The 17076-nt window shown below is 50.0% G+C and overlaps 1 protein-coding gene across 4 annotated transcripts in view; it reads left to right on the top strand.

Annotated features, from left to right (window-relative positions):
* DHX30 (DExH-box helicase 30) overlaps positions 1–17076 on the top strand; it is a 33481-nt gene that overhangs the window by 13914 nt on the left and 2491 nt on the right. For all 4 annotated transcript variants that reach the window (XM_077936625.1, XM_077936624.1, XM_077936622.1 and 1 more), the window contains 12 exons: positions 961–1319; positions 3433–3556; positions 4818–4967; positions 8298–8450; positions 11001–11822; positions 13027–13105; positions 13289–13393; positions 13653–13828; positions 13946–14152; positions 15256–15337; positions 15635–15828; positions 15916–16075. In XM_077936625.1, coding sequence (XP_077792751.1) covers positions 961–1319; positions 3433–3556; positions 4818–4967; positions 8298–8450; positions 11001–11822; positions 13027–13105; positions 13289–13393; positions 13653–13828; positions 13946–14152; positions 15256–15337; positions 15635–15828; positions 15916–16075 — 2611 coding nt within the window. The remainder of the gene's footprint in view (positions 1–960; positions 1320–3432; positions 3557–4817; positions 4968–8297; positions 8451–11000; positions 11823–13026; positions 13106–13288; positions 13394–13652; positions 13829–13945; positions 14153–15255; positions 15338–15634; positions 15829–15915; positions 16076–17076) is intronic.

Genomic DNA, 17076 nt, shown 5'->3' with positions numbered 1-17076 from the left:
CTGAACATTGCTGTTTTTACCTATGTCATCTTGAATCCATAAAAAGGTAAAGGGACCCCTGACCATTAGTTCCAGTCGTGGCCGACTCTGGGGTTGCGGCGCTCATCTCGCTTTATTGGCCGAGGGAGCCGGCGTACAGTTTCCGGGTCATGTGGCCAGCATGACTAAGCCACTTCTGGTGAACCAGAGCAGCGCACGGAAACGCCGTTTACCTCCTCGCCGGTGTGGCACCTATTTATCTACTTGCACTTTGACGTGCTTTAGAACTGCTTTGTTGGCAGGAGCTGGGACAAAGTAATGGGAGCTCACCCCATTGCAGGGATTTGAACCGCTGACCTTCTGATCGGCAAGTCCTAGGCTCTGTGGTTTAACCCACAGCTCCACCCACGTCCCTCATCTTGAATCCATGTATCTGTATAAAACAATGTGCCTTTGAAACTGTGCTTTCCATCGCTCCTCTCTTGCCCACCCTCCCTTCCTGCTCCAGAGCCTGAAATGCCCCTCTGCCGTGCTCTGGGTCCAGGCCAGCCTCCCTTAACCTGGTGCCTTCCAGGTGTTTTGGACCGCAGCTCCCATTAGCCCAAGCATCACATGGCCGCCCTGACTGCACCTGAAGGTGATTGCAGCCTGAAAGAACTTCAGCATCCCAGTTTGCGGAAGGCTCTGCTAGTCAGCCATCTTACTGCCCTTCTCCTTGTCCATGCTGAAATCTGAGACATTGCATCTAGGCCACACAACCATAGACCCCCAATTCGGTCCTTCGTTGCTCTCCCTGACATTGGCAGGTGAAAGAACTAGCTTGCAAGTGGCGATGACTGCAGTTGCCGGTCACTGGGGCAGTACTGGGCTAGCTGAACAAAGAAGTCCGGCTTCTTTCTGACGCAGCTTTTGAGTGGTTTAAAACACCCTTTTCTTCCCCCCTTCCATCCACCTTGACCGCCTTTCCTTTCCTCTGCACAGGGCTGGGGTCTGCTGGGTCCCCGAAATGAGCTCTTTGATGCTGCAAAGTACCGCATCCTTGCTGAGCAGCTGGGCTGCCCCGATGAGCGGTGGTACTCAGAGGGCAGCCGGTGGCGCTCCAAGTCCGGGCCATCTCTGGCTGACCTCTCGACCTGCTGGAGGAGGATGGAGCCTAGCGAGCCCATCCAGTCCCTGGAGCACAATAGGCTCCCCAAACCCATCCGGAAGGAGGAGCTGGAAGAAGGGGAGCTGGAAGAGGGGGAGCTGGAGGAAGGGGAGCTGGAGGAAGACACCATCGACGTCTCCGATTACTTGTCCATGGCGCATCCGGGGGCCCGCACCCCACCCAGAGACATGAGGTAGGAGAACCCCTGAGCCCTGTAGTCCATGGGCCTTTCATGCATTCTGGACTCACAGCTGTCCATGGAGGCGCAGGTCAATTCTGTGTCCAGGGCAGCTGTCTACCAGCTCCATCTGGTACGCAGGATGAGACCCTGCCTGTCCACAGACTGTCTTACCAGAGTGGTACATGCTCTGGTTATCTCTCGCTTGGACTACTGCAATATGCTCTACATGGGGCTACCTTTGAAGGTGACCCGGAAACGATAACTAATCCAGAATGCGGTAGCTAGACTGGTGACTGGGAGTGGCTGCCAGTATGTTTCCAAGCACAATTCCAAGCACAAGTACCTATACTGGCTCCCAGTACGTTTCCAAGCACAATTCAAAGTATTGTTGCTGACCTTTAAAGCCCTAAACAGCCTCAGTCCAGTATACCTGAAGGAGCGTCTCCACCCCCATCTTTCTGCCCAGATACTGAGGTCCAGCTTTGAGGGCCTTCTGGTGGTTCCCTCGCTGCGAGAAGCCAAGTTACAGGGAACCAGGCAGAGGGCTTCTCAGTAGTGGCACCCGCCCTGTGGAACGCCCTCCCACCAGATGTCAAAGAGAAAAACAACTACCAGACATCTGAAGGCAGCCCTGTTTAGGGAAGCTTTTAATGTTTAACAGGTTATTGTATTTTGGTGTTCTGTTGGAAGCTGCCCAGAGTGGCTGGGGAAACCTAGCCAGATGGGTGGGGTATTAATAATAAATTATTATTATTATTATGCACACGTGGCATCAGGATGGGATCAGGCCTTTGTGTGCTGGCATGGCCCTCGGGACAGTGTTGGATGATGCCCTTGGCAGGATCTTTTGAGAGTCCTCCAGGCTCTTTCTTAGCTGTATTTATACACTGCCAGATTTTTTTGGGGTGGGGCTCAAAGTAGTTTACAAAAGGAAAGATAGAATAAAATTACCAAGAAGTAAAATTAACAGCAATAATTTAGGACTTCAGAAAAGTTAAAATAGCAGTAGATTAAAAACAGGTTAATGCTCACATCACTTTTCCGAATATCTGGGTAGGCCTGCCTAAACAGGAGTTTTTAGCAGGTGCCAAAAAAGGTACAGTGAAGGCGCCTGCCTGGTATCAATAGGCAGGGAGTTCCAAAGTGCAGGTGCTGCTGTACTAAAAGATTGAGTTCTTACAGATGTGGAACGGGCATTTTACGGCATCTGTAGTAGTGCCAGTCCTGCCAGTCACAGCAGGAAGATCTCAGGAGGTGAACTGGTCCCACAGTTGTTAAGGGCTTTATATGCTAAGTGTAGCACTTTGAACCTGAGCTGGTAGCAAATCAACAACTGTTGCAGCTCTGTAGTTCCACCAGTCCATCGTGTATTTGTTTTACATGTGTGTGCCTAATCCTCAGGTGACATGAGGAGCAGTGAGTTTACCACCCCCTTCCCGTGTGCCTCACCTGCTGGTCTGAGCCGTGCGTCTCCTGCCTGCAAATGCAGCCTCCTCCTTCCCCTTCCTGCTCGGGTGTGGTGTGTGGAGGGAGGGAGGGAGGAGCTGGGTGATCCTGGCCACGTTCTGGAATGCCACGGGGGTTCTGGAGCCAGTGTGATGCAAACAATTTCCAGAGCACAGAACAGCATTGCCTTTGGGAGCAAGAAGCACCTCCTAGTTCACCAATCCTGCTCAAACGTGTCTCCATCTGTTAGGAACGTCAGCTCTCCTGTTTTACGTTTTTCAGAGGCTAGTGGGGAAGAAATGGAGGTCTTTTCCTGGTAGCCACGGAAAGCCAGGAAGACACATTTCTGCCTTGGAAGTGGGGTGTCCAAGTGTGGCTGTCCATGGTCAGGAAGAGGGCACCCTGTTTTTTGTGGCTTCTAGCCCCCCTCAAATTCTACTTCCCCCCTGTATCAGTGTCCTGAACGCATACTCCAAGCCATACTTTGCAGTCCATAATAAAACGGGGGAATAATCTATTTGATGCACCGTTGCATAAATCCTGTATCTCCCGGCCGCTCTTCAGTGGGTGGGCAGGTGTAGCTCTGAAGGCAAGACAGATGCCAGCTGATGGAGGCCACATGGCAACCTTTAGAACGAGAGGATCTAGCAGCCGCCTTCTCTTCCCTCTCCTGCTGCAGGGACGGCTTCTCTCTCGAGATGACGGATGACAACACAGCCCTCCGGGCTCTGACCCAGTTTCCTCTGCCCAAGAACCTCCTGGCCCAGGTGATCCAGATTGCCACTTCTTCGTCCACAGTCAAGGTGAGTTGGAGAAGGAGGCGGGTCTCTTTGGAGAGGCTCTTCTTAAAACAACCCCAGCAGTATGAGAATTGGGCCTGGGGCAAGTAAGTGCCACCACCCAAATGGGAGCTGCCAGAAGTGAAGGACAAAGAAACAGTATCCAAAGGAGCTTGCAGAGCAACGGGTCCCCAGGTGACTTTAGCCAGCGAGCCAAGCCACGTAAACTGCAGGAAAAAAGCAGAATCTGTAGAGTTCCCAGCTAATTTCTGCCCCTAGGGGAAGTTCTCCAAGCGAGCTTCCCCCTATCTCTGTCTTGGCTCGCTACTGAATAGTTCAGCCTTCGCCAACCTGGTGCCCTCCAGCAGTTTTGGACCGCAGCTTTCATCAGCTGCAGCCACCACAGCCATGCTCCTGCCAGGCTGGCTGATGGGAGCCGGAGTCCAAAAGGGAACCAGGTCGGCAAAACCTGGAAAAGTCATTTTCAAAATGTTCCACAATTGTCACCTCCCACCTTCAGAACCAGGGTGCTTACGTGATGGTGCCATTACCTGGGTGTTTCGCTCTTTATTGCCTCCAATTGTGCTTTGCTTTTAAATTGTTCTGTGCAGTAAGTGTGATTGGGGTTCGCTTCCAGGGGTTCCACGTATACACAAAGCCTGGAAGCCTGGGGGTGTTTGTGCGAGATCTTGTGGGAACTTAGATGCCGCCATGAAATCTCAACATGAGCATCCCGGAGCTGGTACCCATCCTGATCTGGGCTCTCCCCGCCCCCCACAAAAAAAGAGAGAGAGCTTTAAAGCACTTTGCACACCAGGTACCCCTAAGCGGATCCAGTGTGCAATTAACTTTTAAGCTCTCTGTTTTGCTTGGATTTAACTTGTGCAATTTCAAACCAGCCTTCCTTTCAGTTGCATGCGGTTGAAACTGTAAAAGTTAAATGTGCGTAAGATGCGATCGTGCTGTATTTTGTAAGTCTCCTTTGAGATGTTTGTGTGAAGAAGCTAACAATCTTAATTGATAATGACACAATACGGAAAGAATATGCAGCAGCAGCAGAGCTCAGTCTGGCACTTTCTAGTCCTTTAGGCAGCTAGTAGGGGGGTGTTGCTGCAGTGCCGCCTTAACAGCCATGACTGACCCACGAAAGGTTAGCCTCTTCCAGTGTCCTTTGGGAGCAGCTGAGTGATCCCGGCTTCTCTGTGAGTTGGAGGAAAGGAGGCAGCACACATTGGGAGGTAGTGGAGGCTCCTCCCGCTGACCCCCTCTCTTTTGCCTCGCACAGGAGTACATGCAGTTCCGGACGGTGGGCACCAAGACCAAGATCTGCAAGCTGACCCTGCGCTGGCCCTGCCCCATGACCTTCGCCGCCAAGGGGCGACGCAAGGTGGAGGCGGAGAACAAAGCGGCTGCTCTGGCCTGCCAGAAGCTGAAGGTGAGACTTGGGGCTCCACTCATTCCTCCGTTATTTTATTTGCACGCCGCTCTTCCACAAAAAGAACCTGCCCAAAGTGACTGACAACAAAGAACACTGGAATCAAAGCGTTTCAAAATCAAACGGTGCAAAAACAATTTCGTGGTAAGACAGTGCCAAATAGCAAATAACCAAAAAAAAACCCAACACAACATTTCAGTACAAACCAGATACAGATAAATTGAATGTTAAGAATTATAGGCCAATATCGCTGTTAAACAACGACTATAAATTATACGCAGACATCATGGCAAACAGATTGAAAAAATGTTTAATAAAGCTAATTCACAGGGACCAGGCGGGCTTTCTTCCAAACAGATTTCTGAAAGATAATGTGAGACATGTTATAAATATAATAGAACACTTGGAAGTTAACAATGATATATCTGCAGCCCTAATACTTATAGACGCGGAAAAGGCGTTTGATAATGTTTCCTGGCCGTTTCTATTAAAATCTATAAAAAGTGCAGGGATAGAGGGCGAATTCCTGAAAGGAATACAGGCGATATACTCAAACCAATACGCCAAACTGGTTATAAATAACAGCCTTACAAATACATTTAAAATTGAAAAGGGAACAAGACAGGGATGCCCTCTCTCCCCGCTCTTATTTATAATGGCCTTAGAAATTCTGGCAAATAAGATAAGATCAAAGCCAGAGATACAAGGGATTAAAATAGGTTCAAAAGAATATAAATTAAAAGCCTATGCGGATGATCTGATATTAACTTTAGGAGAACCTCAAGGAAGCATCCCCAATGCACTGGAAATAATAGAAGAGTATGGCAAACTATCAGGATTTAAATTGAACAAACTTAAAACAAAAATGCTAACAAAAAATCTGGATAATGAAGCGAAAGTAAAATTAGAGAGCCAATATGGAATTAAAGCGGCCAAAAAAGCAAAATACTTAGGAATTTGGATTACACCGAAAAATATAAATCTAATTGAAGACAATTATACGGCAACATGGAACAAAATTAAGAAAGATTTAGACGTCTGGAACAGAGTTAATCTCTCTTGGCTGGGCAGGATGGAAGCAATAAAAATGAACATACTACCCAAGATGCTGTTCTTATTTCAAAGCATCCCCGTGATTAGAGGACCTAAATTATTCAAAGACTGGCAAAAAATCCTCTCGAGATTCATATGGCAGGGCAGAAGGCCCAGGATTAGATTCAAATTACTTACAGACAAAAAGGAGAGAGGAGGGTTGGCAGTCCCCAATTTAAAACTATATTACGAAGCAGCTTGCCTATGTTGGGTTAAAGATTGGATAACCCTGGAGAATACAGATTTACTAGATCTAGAAGGTGCAGATAACAGGTTTGGCTGGCACGCCTACCTTTGGTCAAACAAAGAAAAGGTGCATAGAGGATTTAAGAACCACATCATCAGAGGCCCCCTATACGAAGTCTGGGAAAGAAACAAAAAATTGCTAGAGTGGAAAACGCCCTGGTGGCTGTCCCCAACAGATATTCTATCAATCAAAAAAACAAACATGGATGAGCAAAGACTGACATATGAAGATCTACTTGTAAGATCCCAAGAAAGCTGGAAATTAAGACCATATGAAGAACTGAAAGAGAAGCTGAAGGGCTGGCTGCAATACCATCAGATTAATGCATTATGGACGGAAGATAAAAAATTAGGAATGAATGAAAAAAAATCCAAATTCCAGACTGAAATAATTGAATCCAAATCTAAATTATTATCAAAAATGTATAACATATTATTGGAATGGGATACAAAGGACGAAGAAATTAAAGATGTTATGGTTAAATGGGCGAGAGATTTGGGGCATAACATTGAATTTGATGAATGGTCAAAATTGTGGAGTGAGGGAATAAAATTTACGGCAAGTGCCGCTATTAGAGAAAATCTAGAAAAAATGGTATATAGGTGGTACCTAACACCAGAAAAATTAAATAGGATGTATAAGACTGGCAATAAGGCCTGCTGGAGATGTAAAACAAAAGAAGGAAATTTTATACATATGTGGTGGACATGTGAAGAAACGAAAAAATTCTGGAATCAGATATACGATGAACAAAAAAAATTGTTCAGATACACATTCCCCAAAAAGCCAGAGGCCTTCTTGCTAGGGATGGTTGGAAAAGAAATCCGAGAAACAGATAAAACCCTATTTCAATACTCAACAGCAGCGGCAAGAATGTTAATCGCCCAAAATTGGAAAAATGCAAATTTACCAACAGTAAAAGATTGGCAACTAAAATTATACGGCTTCTTAGAATTGGCAAAGATGACGCAAAGAATTAGAAACCAAAAAAATGCAAAGTTAAATGAGGAATGGAAAAAATTTTCGGTCTATATGGAAAGCAATTTCAGAAACTTACCAACTATAGCAGGCATAATATAAAAATTCCGACGTATAAGTTAATCTAAAAATCAACACCAGCTGTGATACATAACGTTAATAATACAACTCGAAACCAGTAGGGAAGGAAGTGGATGTTGTATGTAATAATTAGTAATTAGGTTTTGTATTTTTGTCTTTTTTATCTTCTTTCTGGCATATTTTTGTGCCCCTTTCTTTTTTACTTTATTATTCTTTTTTATTGCCTTTTGTCTTTTTTGTCTGGTCTTTTTCTTTTTATTTTATGTTTGTTACTGTTGGTGTATGGATAATGAAATCTAATAAAAAGATTATAAAAAAAAAAAAAAAGTACAGTGGTACCTCGAGTTACAGATGCTTCAGGTTACAGACTCCGCTAACCTAGAAATAGTACCTCGGGCTAAGAACTTTGCTTCAGGATGAGATCAGAAATTGCACAGTGGCAGCAATGGGAGGCCCCATTAGCTAAAGTGGTGCTTCAGGTTAAGAACAGTTTCAGGTTAAGAACAGACCTCCGGAACGAAGTAAGTTCTTAACCCAAGGTACCACTGTACTATAAATATGGCAAGATTGCATTACACTTCCCGACAGTAGCCAAAATAACAAGGGAGCTTAGCTGTTCCGCCTTGGTCGTAGAAGCACCCCTACCATGATGATTCTCACAACCCCTGTCCAGCAGCAGCTTCTTAAAAGCCTTTTAAGTGCAGGACGGGGGGGAGGACTAGCTGGAAACACCTTCCATGATGATGTTCCTTCCCTAGCACTTCCCACTGAAGGCTCTGGGCCACAAATGACCTCTGCCAGCCAGTCTCCTTTCCAGACCAAGGATTCCTGTCCCCGAGGCGGCCTTTTCCCCTGTCTCCCTGCCCAGGCGAGTCTCTTTCCCCCACTTGGAGACCCTCCTAGGCTGACGCACCCTCCTTCCTCCCTTCCAGAGCCTCGGCCTTGTGGACAAGAACAACAACCCCCTGAGCCACGCCATGTACAACATGACATCCCTCCGGGAGCTGGGCGAGAACCAGCGGAAGCCCTGCCACATCAAGGTCCCCGAGGCCACGCTGCGCAAGATCGAGAACTACCTGAACCATGTAAGCCTTCCCTTATTTCAAAGAAAGTGGGCTGGAGCTTGGGTTCCAGACTAGAACCAGTTGTGGGGAACATGTCACTGGGAGCCGCTGAACGTGGAACTCCTGTCACCAACTGGCAGAAACAGTTGAAGAACTCTTGCCTTGGCTACTTGTTACCTGTATGTTCTCCTCCTCCTCCCCTCTCCCCACATCATTGGCCAAGTGGCTGTGATGTCATGGAATGTTTGAAAGCGATCTAGCTGCTTGGGGTGAACGTATTGGAGATGTTGACTAAGAGCACAATTTTGAGGAGTGAGATAAAAGGTCAGTTTGGGACTTGGGACAGGAGAACAGTTTCCCTGGGGCTGAGGAAGGGCTGTGGGGCTCATGGACCAGGGGCCTGTTTAAAAACAGGCAAGACAGGTGCGGAGCGTTGTGGAGGCTGGAGGTGCAAGGAAAGCTAGTTTCACATTTCTGTGGATCTACAGTCATGGGGAAAAGAAAGTGCACCTTCTTTGAATTCTGTGGTTTTACGTATCAGGACATAATAGCAATAATTTGTTCCTTAGTAGGTCTTAAAATTAGGTGACTATAACCTCAGATGAGCAACAACATATGACATATTACTCCGTGTCATGATAAAGATGTTAAAGATGGAGCCGAGGTAAGACGCGCTTATCAGAGCTCTCTTCAATTATATGTTGGGGCTCCTAAAAGGTAAAGGTACCCTGCCCGTACGGGCCAGTCGTGTCCGACTCTGGGGTTGCGCGCCCATCTCGCTTAAGAGGCCGGGGGCCAGCGCTGTCCGAAGACACTTCCGGGTCACATGGCCAGCATGACAAGCTGCATCTGGCGAGCCAGCGCAGCACATGGAAACGCCGTTTACCTTCCCACTGGAGTGGTACCTATTTAGTAAGCGGTCCCTATTTATCTACTTGCACCCGGGGGTGCTTTCGAACTTCTAGGTTGGCAGGCGCTGGGACCGAGCAACGGGAGCACACCCCGCCGCAGGGATTCGAACCGCCAACCTGATGATCGGCAAGTCCTAGGCGCTGAGGTTTTACCCACAGCGCCACCCGCGTCCCATTGTTGGGGCTCCTACTCCATAACTTTTAAAAGGTGGAATCGTAAGGTGTACTTAGTTTTTCACACACGGCTTTTCCATTTTGGCTTTATTTCTGTTAAATAAATAATGACACGGTTCAATATACCATGCGTTGTTGTTCATCTGAGGCTGTATTTACCTATTTTAAACCTGCTAAGGAACAGATAATTGTTATTATGCCTTCATATGTAAAACCACAGAATTGTAAGAGGGTGCAGTTTCTTTTTCCCGTGACTGTAGCTGGACTCCAGATTTCTGCTGTTCCAGCATTCTCCGCCTGGAGGATATCTTTTCCCACTCGGAGTTGCCTCTTAAGCGTCCTCATTGGTTTCTGCATCTGCTTTGCTGTACAGATCTTATCCTCCTTGAGATAACCGTGCCAACTAGATGACTAATATTCCAAAGAACCAAGTTTTAAGAGCAGGCAGCCTGAGGCCCTTGAGTAATTTCGTAGCCATCCCAGCACTGAAATTCAGTTCTTTGGTTGGGAAGGTAGTTTTGCTTTGGTTAACGATGGAGTAGACTGAACTTGGAAGCAAGACAAAAGCACACCAAGAACTCGGGGCAATGTAAATTTCAATAGTGGGAGTGGTCCCTACTCGCAAATCAGTAGTCAGTAGTAACAAAAACTAATCCATTCAGATGTATGTACAGTGGTACCTCGGGTTACATACATTTCAGGTTACATATGCTTCAGGTTACAGACTCCGCTAACCCAGAAATAGTGCTTCAGGTTAAGAACTTTGCTTCAGGATAAGAACAGAAATCGGGTGGCGGCAGCAGGAGGCCCCATTAGCTAAAGTGGTGCTTCAGGTTAAGAACAGTTTCAGGTTAAGAATGGACCTCCGGAATGAATTAAGTTCTTAACCCGAGGTACCACTGTATTCTGCCAAAGATTACAAACTCAAAAAGAGATTACAAACTCCGTGACGAATCTAACTATGGACTACTCATAAACTCTTATCTTTAATTCTGTAACAAATTATTGTGTTATACAAATTTTTATGAGTTTGTAATCTCTGTTAGAGTTTGTAATCTCTACTTGAGTTTGTAATCCTTATCAGAATACATACTTTTGAATGGATTATTTTTTTGTTACTATTGACTGCTGATCTGCGAGTAGGGACCACTCCCACTATTGAAACTTACATTGGCCTGAGTTCTTGGTGTGCTTTTGTCTTGGTATATTTAATGACATGAACTTGGAAGCAGACTTCACCCTCGCACGGGTTCTGCAGCAGTCAGAGGGCAAGGCAAACTGCCCCCCTCCCAAGGAGCTTTCGCCCTCTCCTCCCCCCATTATTCCTGCCTGTTTTTAATCTGCCACGGTTTCTCCCTAGGAAGCCTAGGGCTTCCTCCATAGCCGAGAGCCATGATGCTTCAGCAGTTGCTGTCAATGCTGCTGTCATTTGGCACCAAAGGCCTAACGCTGAAGAAAAGGCCGCTTTTTCTCTCCTCCCTCTCAGTACCCAGTGGACACCCAGGAATCCAGGCCGCGCCTGGCCGACGACATGATGAACTTGAGCAAGGAGTCGGGCACCCTCAGCGACGCCATCACAGGCAAGAGTTACATCCCCATGTCGGAGTCGGAGGAAGTTCGCCACAGCCAGAACCTCCTGGCTCTCTGGAAGCGGAGGGGCAGCTCCTGGCAGGAGACCCAGCCTCTGCCCGTGGACTCACACCGGGAAGCCATCCTCTCGGCCATAGAGCAGAACCCGGTGGTGGTGATTGCCGGGGACACGGGGTGCGGGAAGACCACCCGCATCCCCCAGCTGATGCTGGAGCACTACATCCTGGACGGGCGCGGCGCCCAGTGCAACATGGTCATCACGCAGCCCCGGCGAATCAGCGCCATTTCGGTGGCGCAGCGCGTGGCGCAGGAGCTGGGCTCCAGCATGCGGAAGAACGTGGGCTACCAGGTGCGGCTGGAGAGCAAGCCGCCGGCCCGGGGTGGAGCGCTGCTCTTCTGCACCGTGGGCATCCTGCTGCGGAAGCTGCAGGGCAACCCCCGCCTGGAGGGCGTCAGCCACATCGTGGTGGACGAGGTGCACGAGCGCGACGTCAACACCGACTTCCTGCTCATCCTGCTCAAGGGCGTCCAGAAGCAGAACCCCGGCCTCCGGCTAGTGCTGATGAGCGCCACGGGGGACAACCAGCGCTTCTCGCAGTACTTTGGGGACTGCCCCGTGGTCAAGGTGCCGGGCTTCATGTATCCTGTCAAGGAGTACTACCTGGAGGAGATCATGGCCATGCTGGGGCGACACAGACACCGGCACTACGAGATCAAGGTGAGCCAAGCAAGCGCGCGCTCCCCCTCCTAACGTGGCAGGCAGTGCTCTGTCGCTCGTGCACACGTGCTCGCTCCGTGCATCGTTACGAGGTCCTCTGTGGCGCTGGCCTTTGCACCGGACTGGTGGAATAGCTGGAGGGTGCCAGGTTGGCAAAGGGTGCAGCTGCACCCTTTTGAGCGCCCTTGCTTCTGCCTTTTTTCGCCGCTGTGATGTTTTGTTAAGTTAATTGTGGGTCGGTGCCTGAGGAGCATTCCTTCACCCCCTTGTTCCCCAACAGGGAGAGGTTGTGGTCCGTTTGGGAAAGCTCAGTGACATGTGCTTTGCGTGCAAAAGGTCCCAGCTTCAGTCCCCAATGGCATGTCCAGTCCTGCCTGAAACCCGGAGAGCTGCTGCCAATCAGTGTAGGCAGTTCCACGCTGGATGAACCAGTTGTTTGACTTGTCATCAGGCAGAGCTCCCTGTTTCCAGTATGCAAAAAGGCTTTAGCCCCACGCTAGAGCATCTGTTTTGCAGGCAAACGCTCTCAGGTTTAATGCCCAACAGGATTTGGAGACAGCCTTGCCTGAAACTCTGGAGAGCTTCTTCCAGTCAGTGTAGGCAATACTGAGCTAAGTGGACTAATGGTCCAACTTGGTATGACACAGTTTCCTAAGCGAGTGGGCAGCAGAGAAAGGAGGGAGACACATAAAGCTTTGCACAAGCCCGCCTGCCCACCCCCAAAACCTGGACCCAGCCCTGCTGGGTGGTGTTTCAACAAGGTGTGGTTGAAAACGCACATTGGGTTGTATGCAGAGGCCTGCTTCAAATGCAGGACTGCATTCCCCAGTTTCCCCCTGCAAGCGGAGCCATGTTCATTGATACCATATGAGGCTATCCCACAGTCCCACTCACTGTGCTTTTATTTCTGGAGCAGCCTTCACTGGTGACCTGGCACCACCAGGTGTCTAGGACTACAACTCCCAATGGCCACGACATCATCGGTCTCCACTGGCTGGTGGTGTTGGGAGTTCCATGGCCCTCAGTGGTCTGCACCAGCATAAGGCAGCACCAGGTGTTCCCCTGACAGTTGTTTTCATGCTGCGGCTTGCTTTGAGGGGTGCCTGGCGTTCTCCTGCACCTGGGCACACCTGGCTTTGCGCTCTCTCTGTCCCTCTGCAGCACCTCCTGGCAGATATTCACTGTGCCTCTTTTTATCCCTCAGCAATCAGACGAGGAGTGCGTCCTTGACCTTGAGCTGATCACTGACCTCATTCTGCAGATCGATGCCCACGGAGAGCCAGGTAAGTGGTGGCCGTTCTGCCTCGCACCCTCTCTCTCTGCCCTGGCGGATCAGAGGGTCTGGCATGCTTTTGCTGCAAGTGAGACAGTTCGACAGTTCCCTCCCTCCATGCCATCCTGAGCTACCAGGTGGACTGCAGATAACTTCACGGTCGTGTGTGACTTTCAGTCTCTGTTGGTTGTAGGTGGGATCCTCTGTTTCCTCCCCGGCTGGCAGGAGATCAAAGGAGTTCAGCAGCGACTCTTGGAGAGCCTTGGACCTCATAACAGCCGTTACCTTGTCTTACCAGGTGAGAGGGGGGCATTGCTCTCTTTCTCGCCTCACTGTGGGGTGTGTGGGAGGTGGTGGCTGCCATGGTGCCCTCTGGATGTGGTCGAACTACAGCTCCCATCATCCTTTACCACCCAACCATGATGGCTTCTGGGAGTTGTAGTCCAACATCTACAGGACATCGAGCAGACGACCCCGGCCTAGATTGCCGTGATGCTCCTGTTGGAGGGAACGGGGGACAGGTGCTCACAGGTCTTGTTTCTCCCCATCCTCGCCAGTTCATTCCAACATCCCAATGATGGACCAGCAGAGCATCTTCCCACGCCCCCCTCCTGGCGTGCGCAAGATCGTCCTGGCCACCAACATTGCCGAGACCTCCATCACCATCAACGACATCGTGCACGTTGTGGACAGCGGGACTCACAAGGAGGAGCGCTACGATCTCAAGACCAAGGTTTGTCTGGCCCGCGGTTGTCTTGGGTGAGGCTGTGGCAAGCTCAGAAGCGAGTTTGATCTGGTGTGGGGAGCGCGGGCCTCAGGGTATGGGATGGTGACATGCCTCTCCCCCCAGGTCTCGTGCCTGGAGACCGTCTGGGTGTCCAAGTCCAACGTCATCCAGAGGCGAGGGCGTGCTGGGCGCTGCCAGTCGGGCTTTGCCTACCATCTCTTCCCGCGCAGCCGCCTGGACAGGATGCCCACCTTCCAAGTGCCTGAGATCCTCCGCACGCCCCTCGAGAACCTGGTGGTCCAGGCCAAGATCCACATGCCCGAGAAAACGGTAAGGAGAGGCCCTCCCGGCTACACAGCCTCCAAGGATCTCCTTTCTTGGGCTTGTTCTAATGAGCAGAGAGAACCAAGCTTACCTGGTGCCTGAAAAACATGTCCCAAAAGGCCCGTAGCTTTTGTCTGAGCAGGGTTCTCCACTGTTGGAGTTGCTTAATGCTCAGACTGTGGAACTCGCTGCCACAAGAAGCAGAGATTGCCATCGTCTTGGGCAGCTTTAAAACAGGATTAGGCAAATTCCTGGAGGAGGAGAGATGGCTGTGGATGGTTCCTAGGCAGGATGTCTCTGCTCTGCCTCCACAGCTGGAGGCAGCAATGCTTTTGAATTCCAGTTGCTGGAAACCACAAGCAGGGAGAGGGCTCTTGCACCCATGTCCTGCTTCTAGACTTACAACAGGCATCTGTTTTGCCAGGGAGAACAGGATGCTGGAATAGATGGATCCAGGTTGACAAAGAGCTCATTGCATTTGGTTAAAAAAACAAACCAGGGTCAAGAAGAAGAGTTAGCATATTTACGTCTCCTGGGTCCTAATCTCCCTCTCTTTTCCTTTTCTTCTCATCTCCCTCCCCCTGCCCTAGATGGTCCCAATTGTAGTGTGGGATTTTGACTGCAGGCTGGCCATGTTTTTCCCTTATTGAGAATTTTAGCCATCTACAGGATTTGTAAGCTGCGGGCACAGAACCAAGGCTGGGTTGATTTTCTGGTTCTGAGCTTTAAGGCTGTAGCCACAAGGCGTTGCTGAGCAGTCAAGCCAGCAGTTTGTGCAGCCCAGCTTTTGCCAACCTAGTGCCCTTCAGCTGTTTTCGGATTGCAACTCCCATCAGCCCAAGAATCACAGAGGCATTTACTGTATGAGATTTGGAGTCGTCAACATCACCTTGGCGAATGCTGGGCAGGCCGAAGCATTGAGAACCCAGAGAGGCTTTGAACATAGCTCTTAACTGCTTGAACCTTCTTACTGTTCTTGGAGGAACATTCAGAACTGGAACAGACCTGTAGGGTGTCAAGAGCCCCATTCCCTTGTCCAATTCAGTCCAGTGCCCCTTTCCACTCAGCTGGTCTTCATACTGTATACTCTGTGTTGCTTTTGGCTGCAGGCTGTTGAATTCCTCTCCAAAGCCCTGGACAGCCCTGACATCAAAGCTGTGGATGAAGCAGTCATCCTTTTGCAAGAGATTGGTGAGTATCCGGGGAGGCTGGCCGGGAAGTGGGTTGCTGGTAGGAACACAGGAAGCGGCTTTTATAGACCAAGCTGATTGGCTCTCCAGAGTTTCAGACAGGAGATGTTCCCAGCTCTATCATGCCAGGGATTGAACCTATAGTTCATGCTTGACTGCAGTCTTTCCACGTACTGCTGGGTCTGCTGCTGCTGTCGTCACCTTGGGACCACCAAGGTTGCCAAGCCAACACAGAAAGCAGCGCCCTCCCCTCTCCTAGCCAGCCCTTCCAAGCGCTCCTCTGCTGCCCCCCTTTCAGGTGTGCTGGACCACAGGGAGGCCTTGACCACTCTGGGCAAGCGCCTGGCTCAGATCTCCACCGATCCCCGTCTGGCTAAGGCCATCGTGCTGGCTTCCATCTTCCGCTGCATCCAGCCGCTCCTGGTCATCGTCTCCTGCCTCACGAGGGACCCCTTCAGCAGCAGCTTGCAGAACCGCACCGAGGTGGACAAGGTGAGGGGTCAGCATTGTCAGTGCTTGGGTGGGGAGGTTGGAGGATCCAAGGTGTATATGAACACCCCGTCGTTCCATGTTTCCTAGGCCAAGGCCATCCTGAGCCGAGAGAGCGGCAGCGACCACCTGGCTTTTGTGCGGGCAGTGGCCGGCTGGGAGGACATCCTCCGGCGCAGGGATAGCCGAGCTCGCGACAACTACCTGCAGGATTACCTCCTGTATGCACCCAGCCTGCGATTCATCAATGGTAAGCAGAACAGGCGGTGCCCAGGGATACAGGAAGCTGCCTTGTACCAAGTCAGAATCATCGCTCTGCCTAGCTCGGTATTAGTCAATTCAACAGCCTGGCACACACTCTTTTCAGAGCGGAGATGTTGGGGCTGCTGGAAGTTTCTTGAATACAGCTCCCATCATTCCTAGCCATTGGCTAACACTTGCTGGGGCTGATGGGGGTTGGAGTCCAGCAGTGTCTGGAGAGACCCAAGCTTTACTTAGGTTAAACATCAGCCCTGGCTTCTCACAGACTTTGTTCTCCTGGCATGGATCCCCGTTGTTATCAAGGAGCCTGAACCTAGAGAAATTCTGCCTGCTTCTGAAGGTGGAGACCAGGGTCGTTGTTCTGGAGCCAGAATAGAATATTTAACAGGGCTCTGTATGTGGAAGGGAAGAAAGCCACAGACCCCAGATTTCTCTTTTTGCCAGTACAGTAGACGCTCAGTTTGCGAACGTAATCTGTGCGGGAGGCACGTTCACAACCTGCAGTGCCACTTCTGTGCATGCGTGGGTCGCAATTTGGTGCGCATGCGCAAAACGCGATTTGGCACTTTTGCGCATGCACGAGCTCCGAAACCCAGAAGTAACCCATTCTGGTACTTCCGGGTTTCAAGGCGTCCGTAACCCAAAAACGTGTAATCTGAAGTGTCTGTAACCCGAGGTATGACTGTACTGCCCTGTTAAGAATCTTGTTTGCAGCTCTCTTCCGAATCCCCTTCTGCCAACGTGGACAGAGAAGACCAAGAGGGAAGCCCAGGCTGAATTTGTACCCGGCACTTTAAGAACATAAGAAGAGCCTGCTAGATCAGGCCAATGACCCATCTAGTCTAGCATCCTCTTCTCACGGTGGCCAAGCAGACGCCTCTGCGAAACCTTTGCAAGCAGGTTTCAGTCACAAGAGCCCTCTTTCCTCCTGTGGTTTCCAGCAACTGGTATTCAGAGGCATTGCTGCCTCTCCCTGGAGGCAGAGCCGAG

Source organism: Podarcis muralis, chromosome 12 (assembly GCF_964188315.1).
Source record: "Podarcis muralis chromosome 12, rPodMur119.hap1.1, whole genome shotgun sequence".
Classification (NCBI taxonomy): Eukaryota; Metazoa; Chordata; class Lepidosauria; order Squamata; family Lacertidae; genus Podarcis; species Podarcis muralis.
Note: the sequence above shows the minus strand (reverse complement) of the source record. Positions and strands in the feature narration are given on the sequence as shown.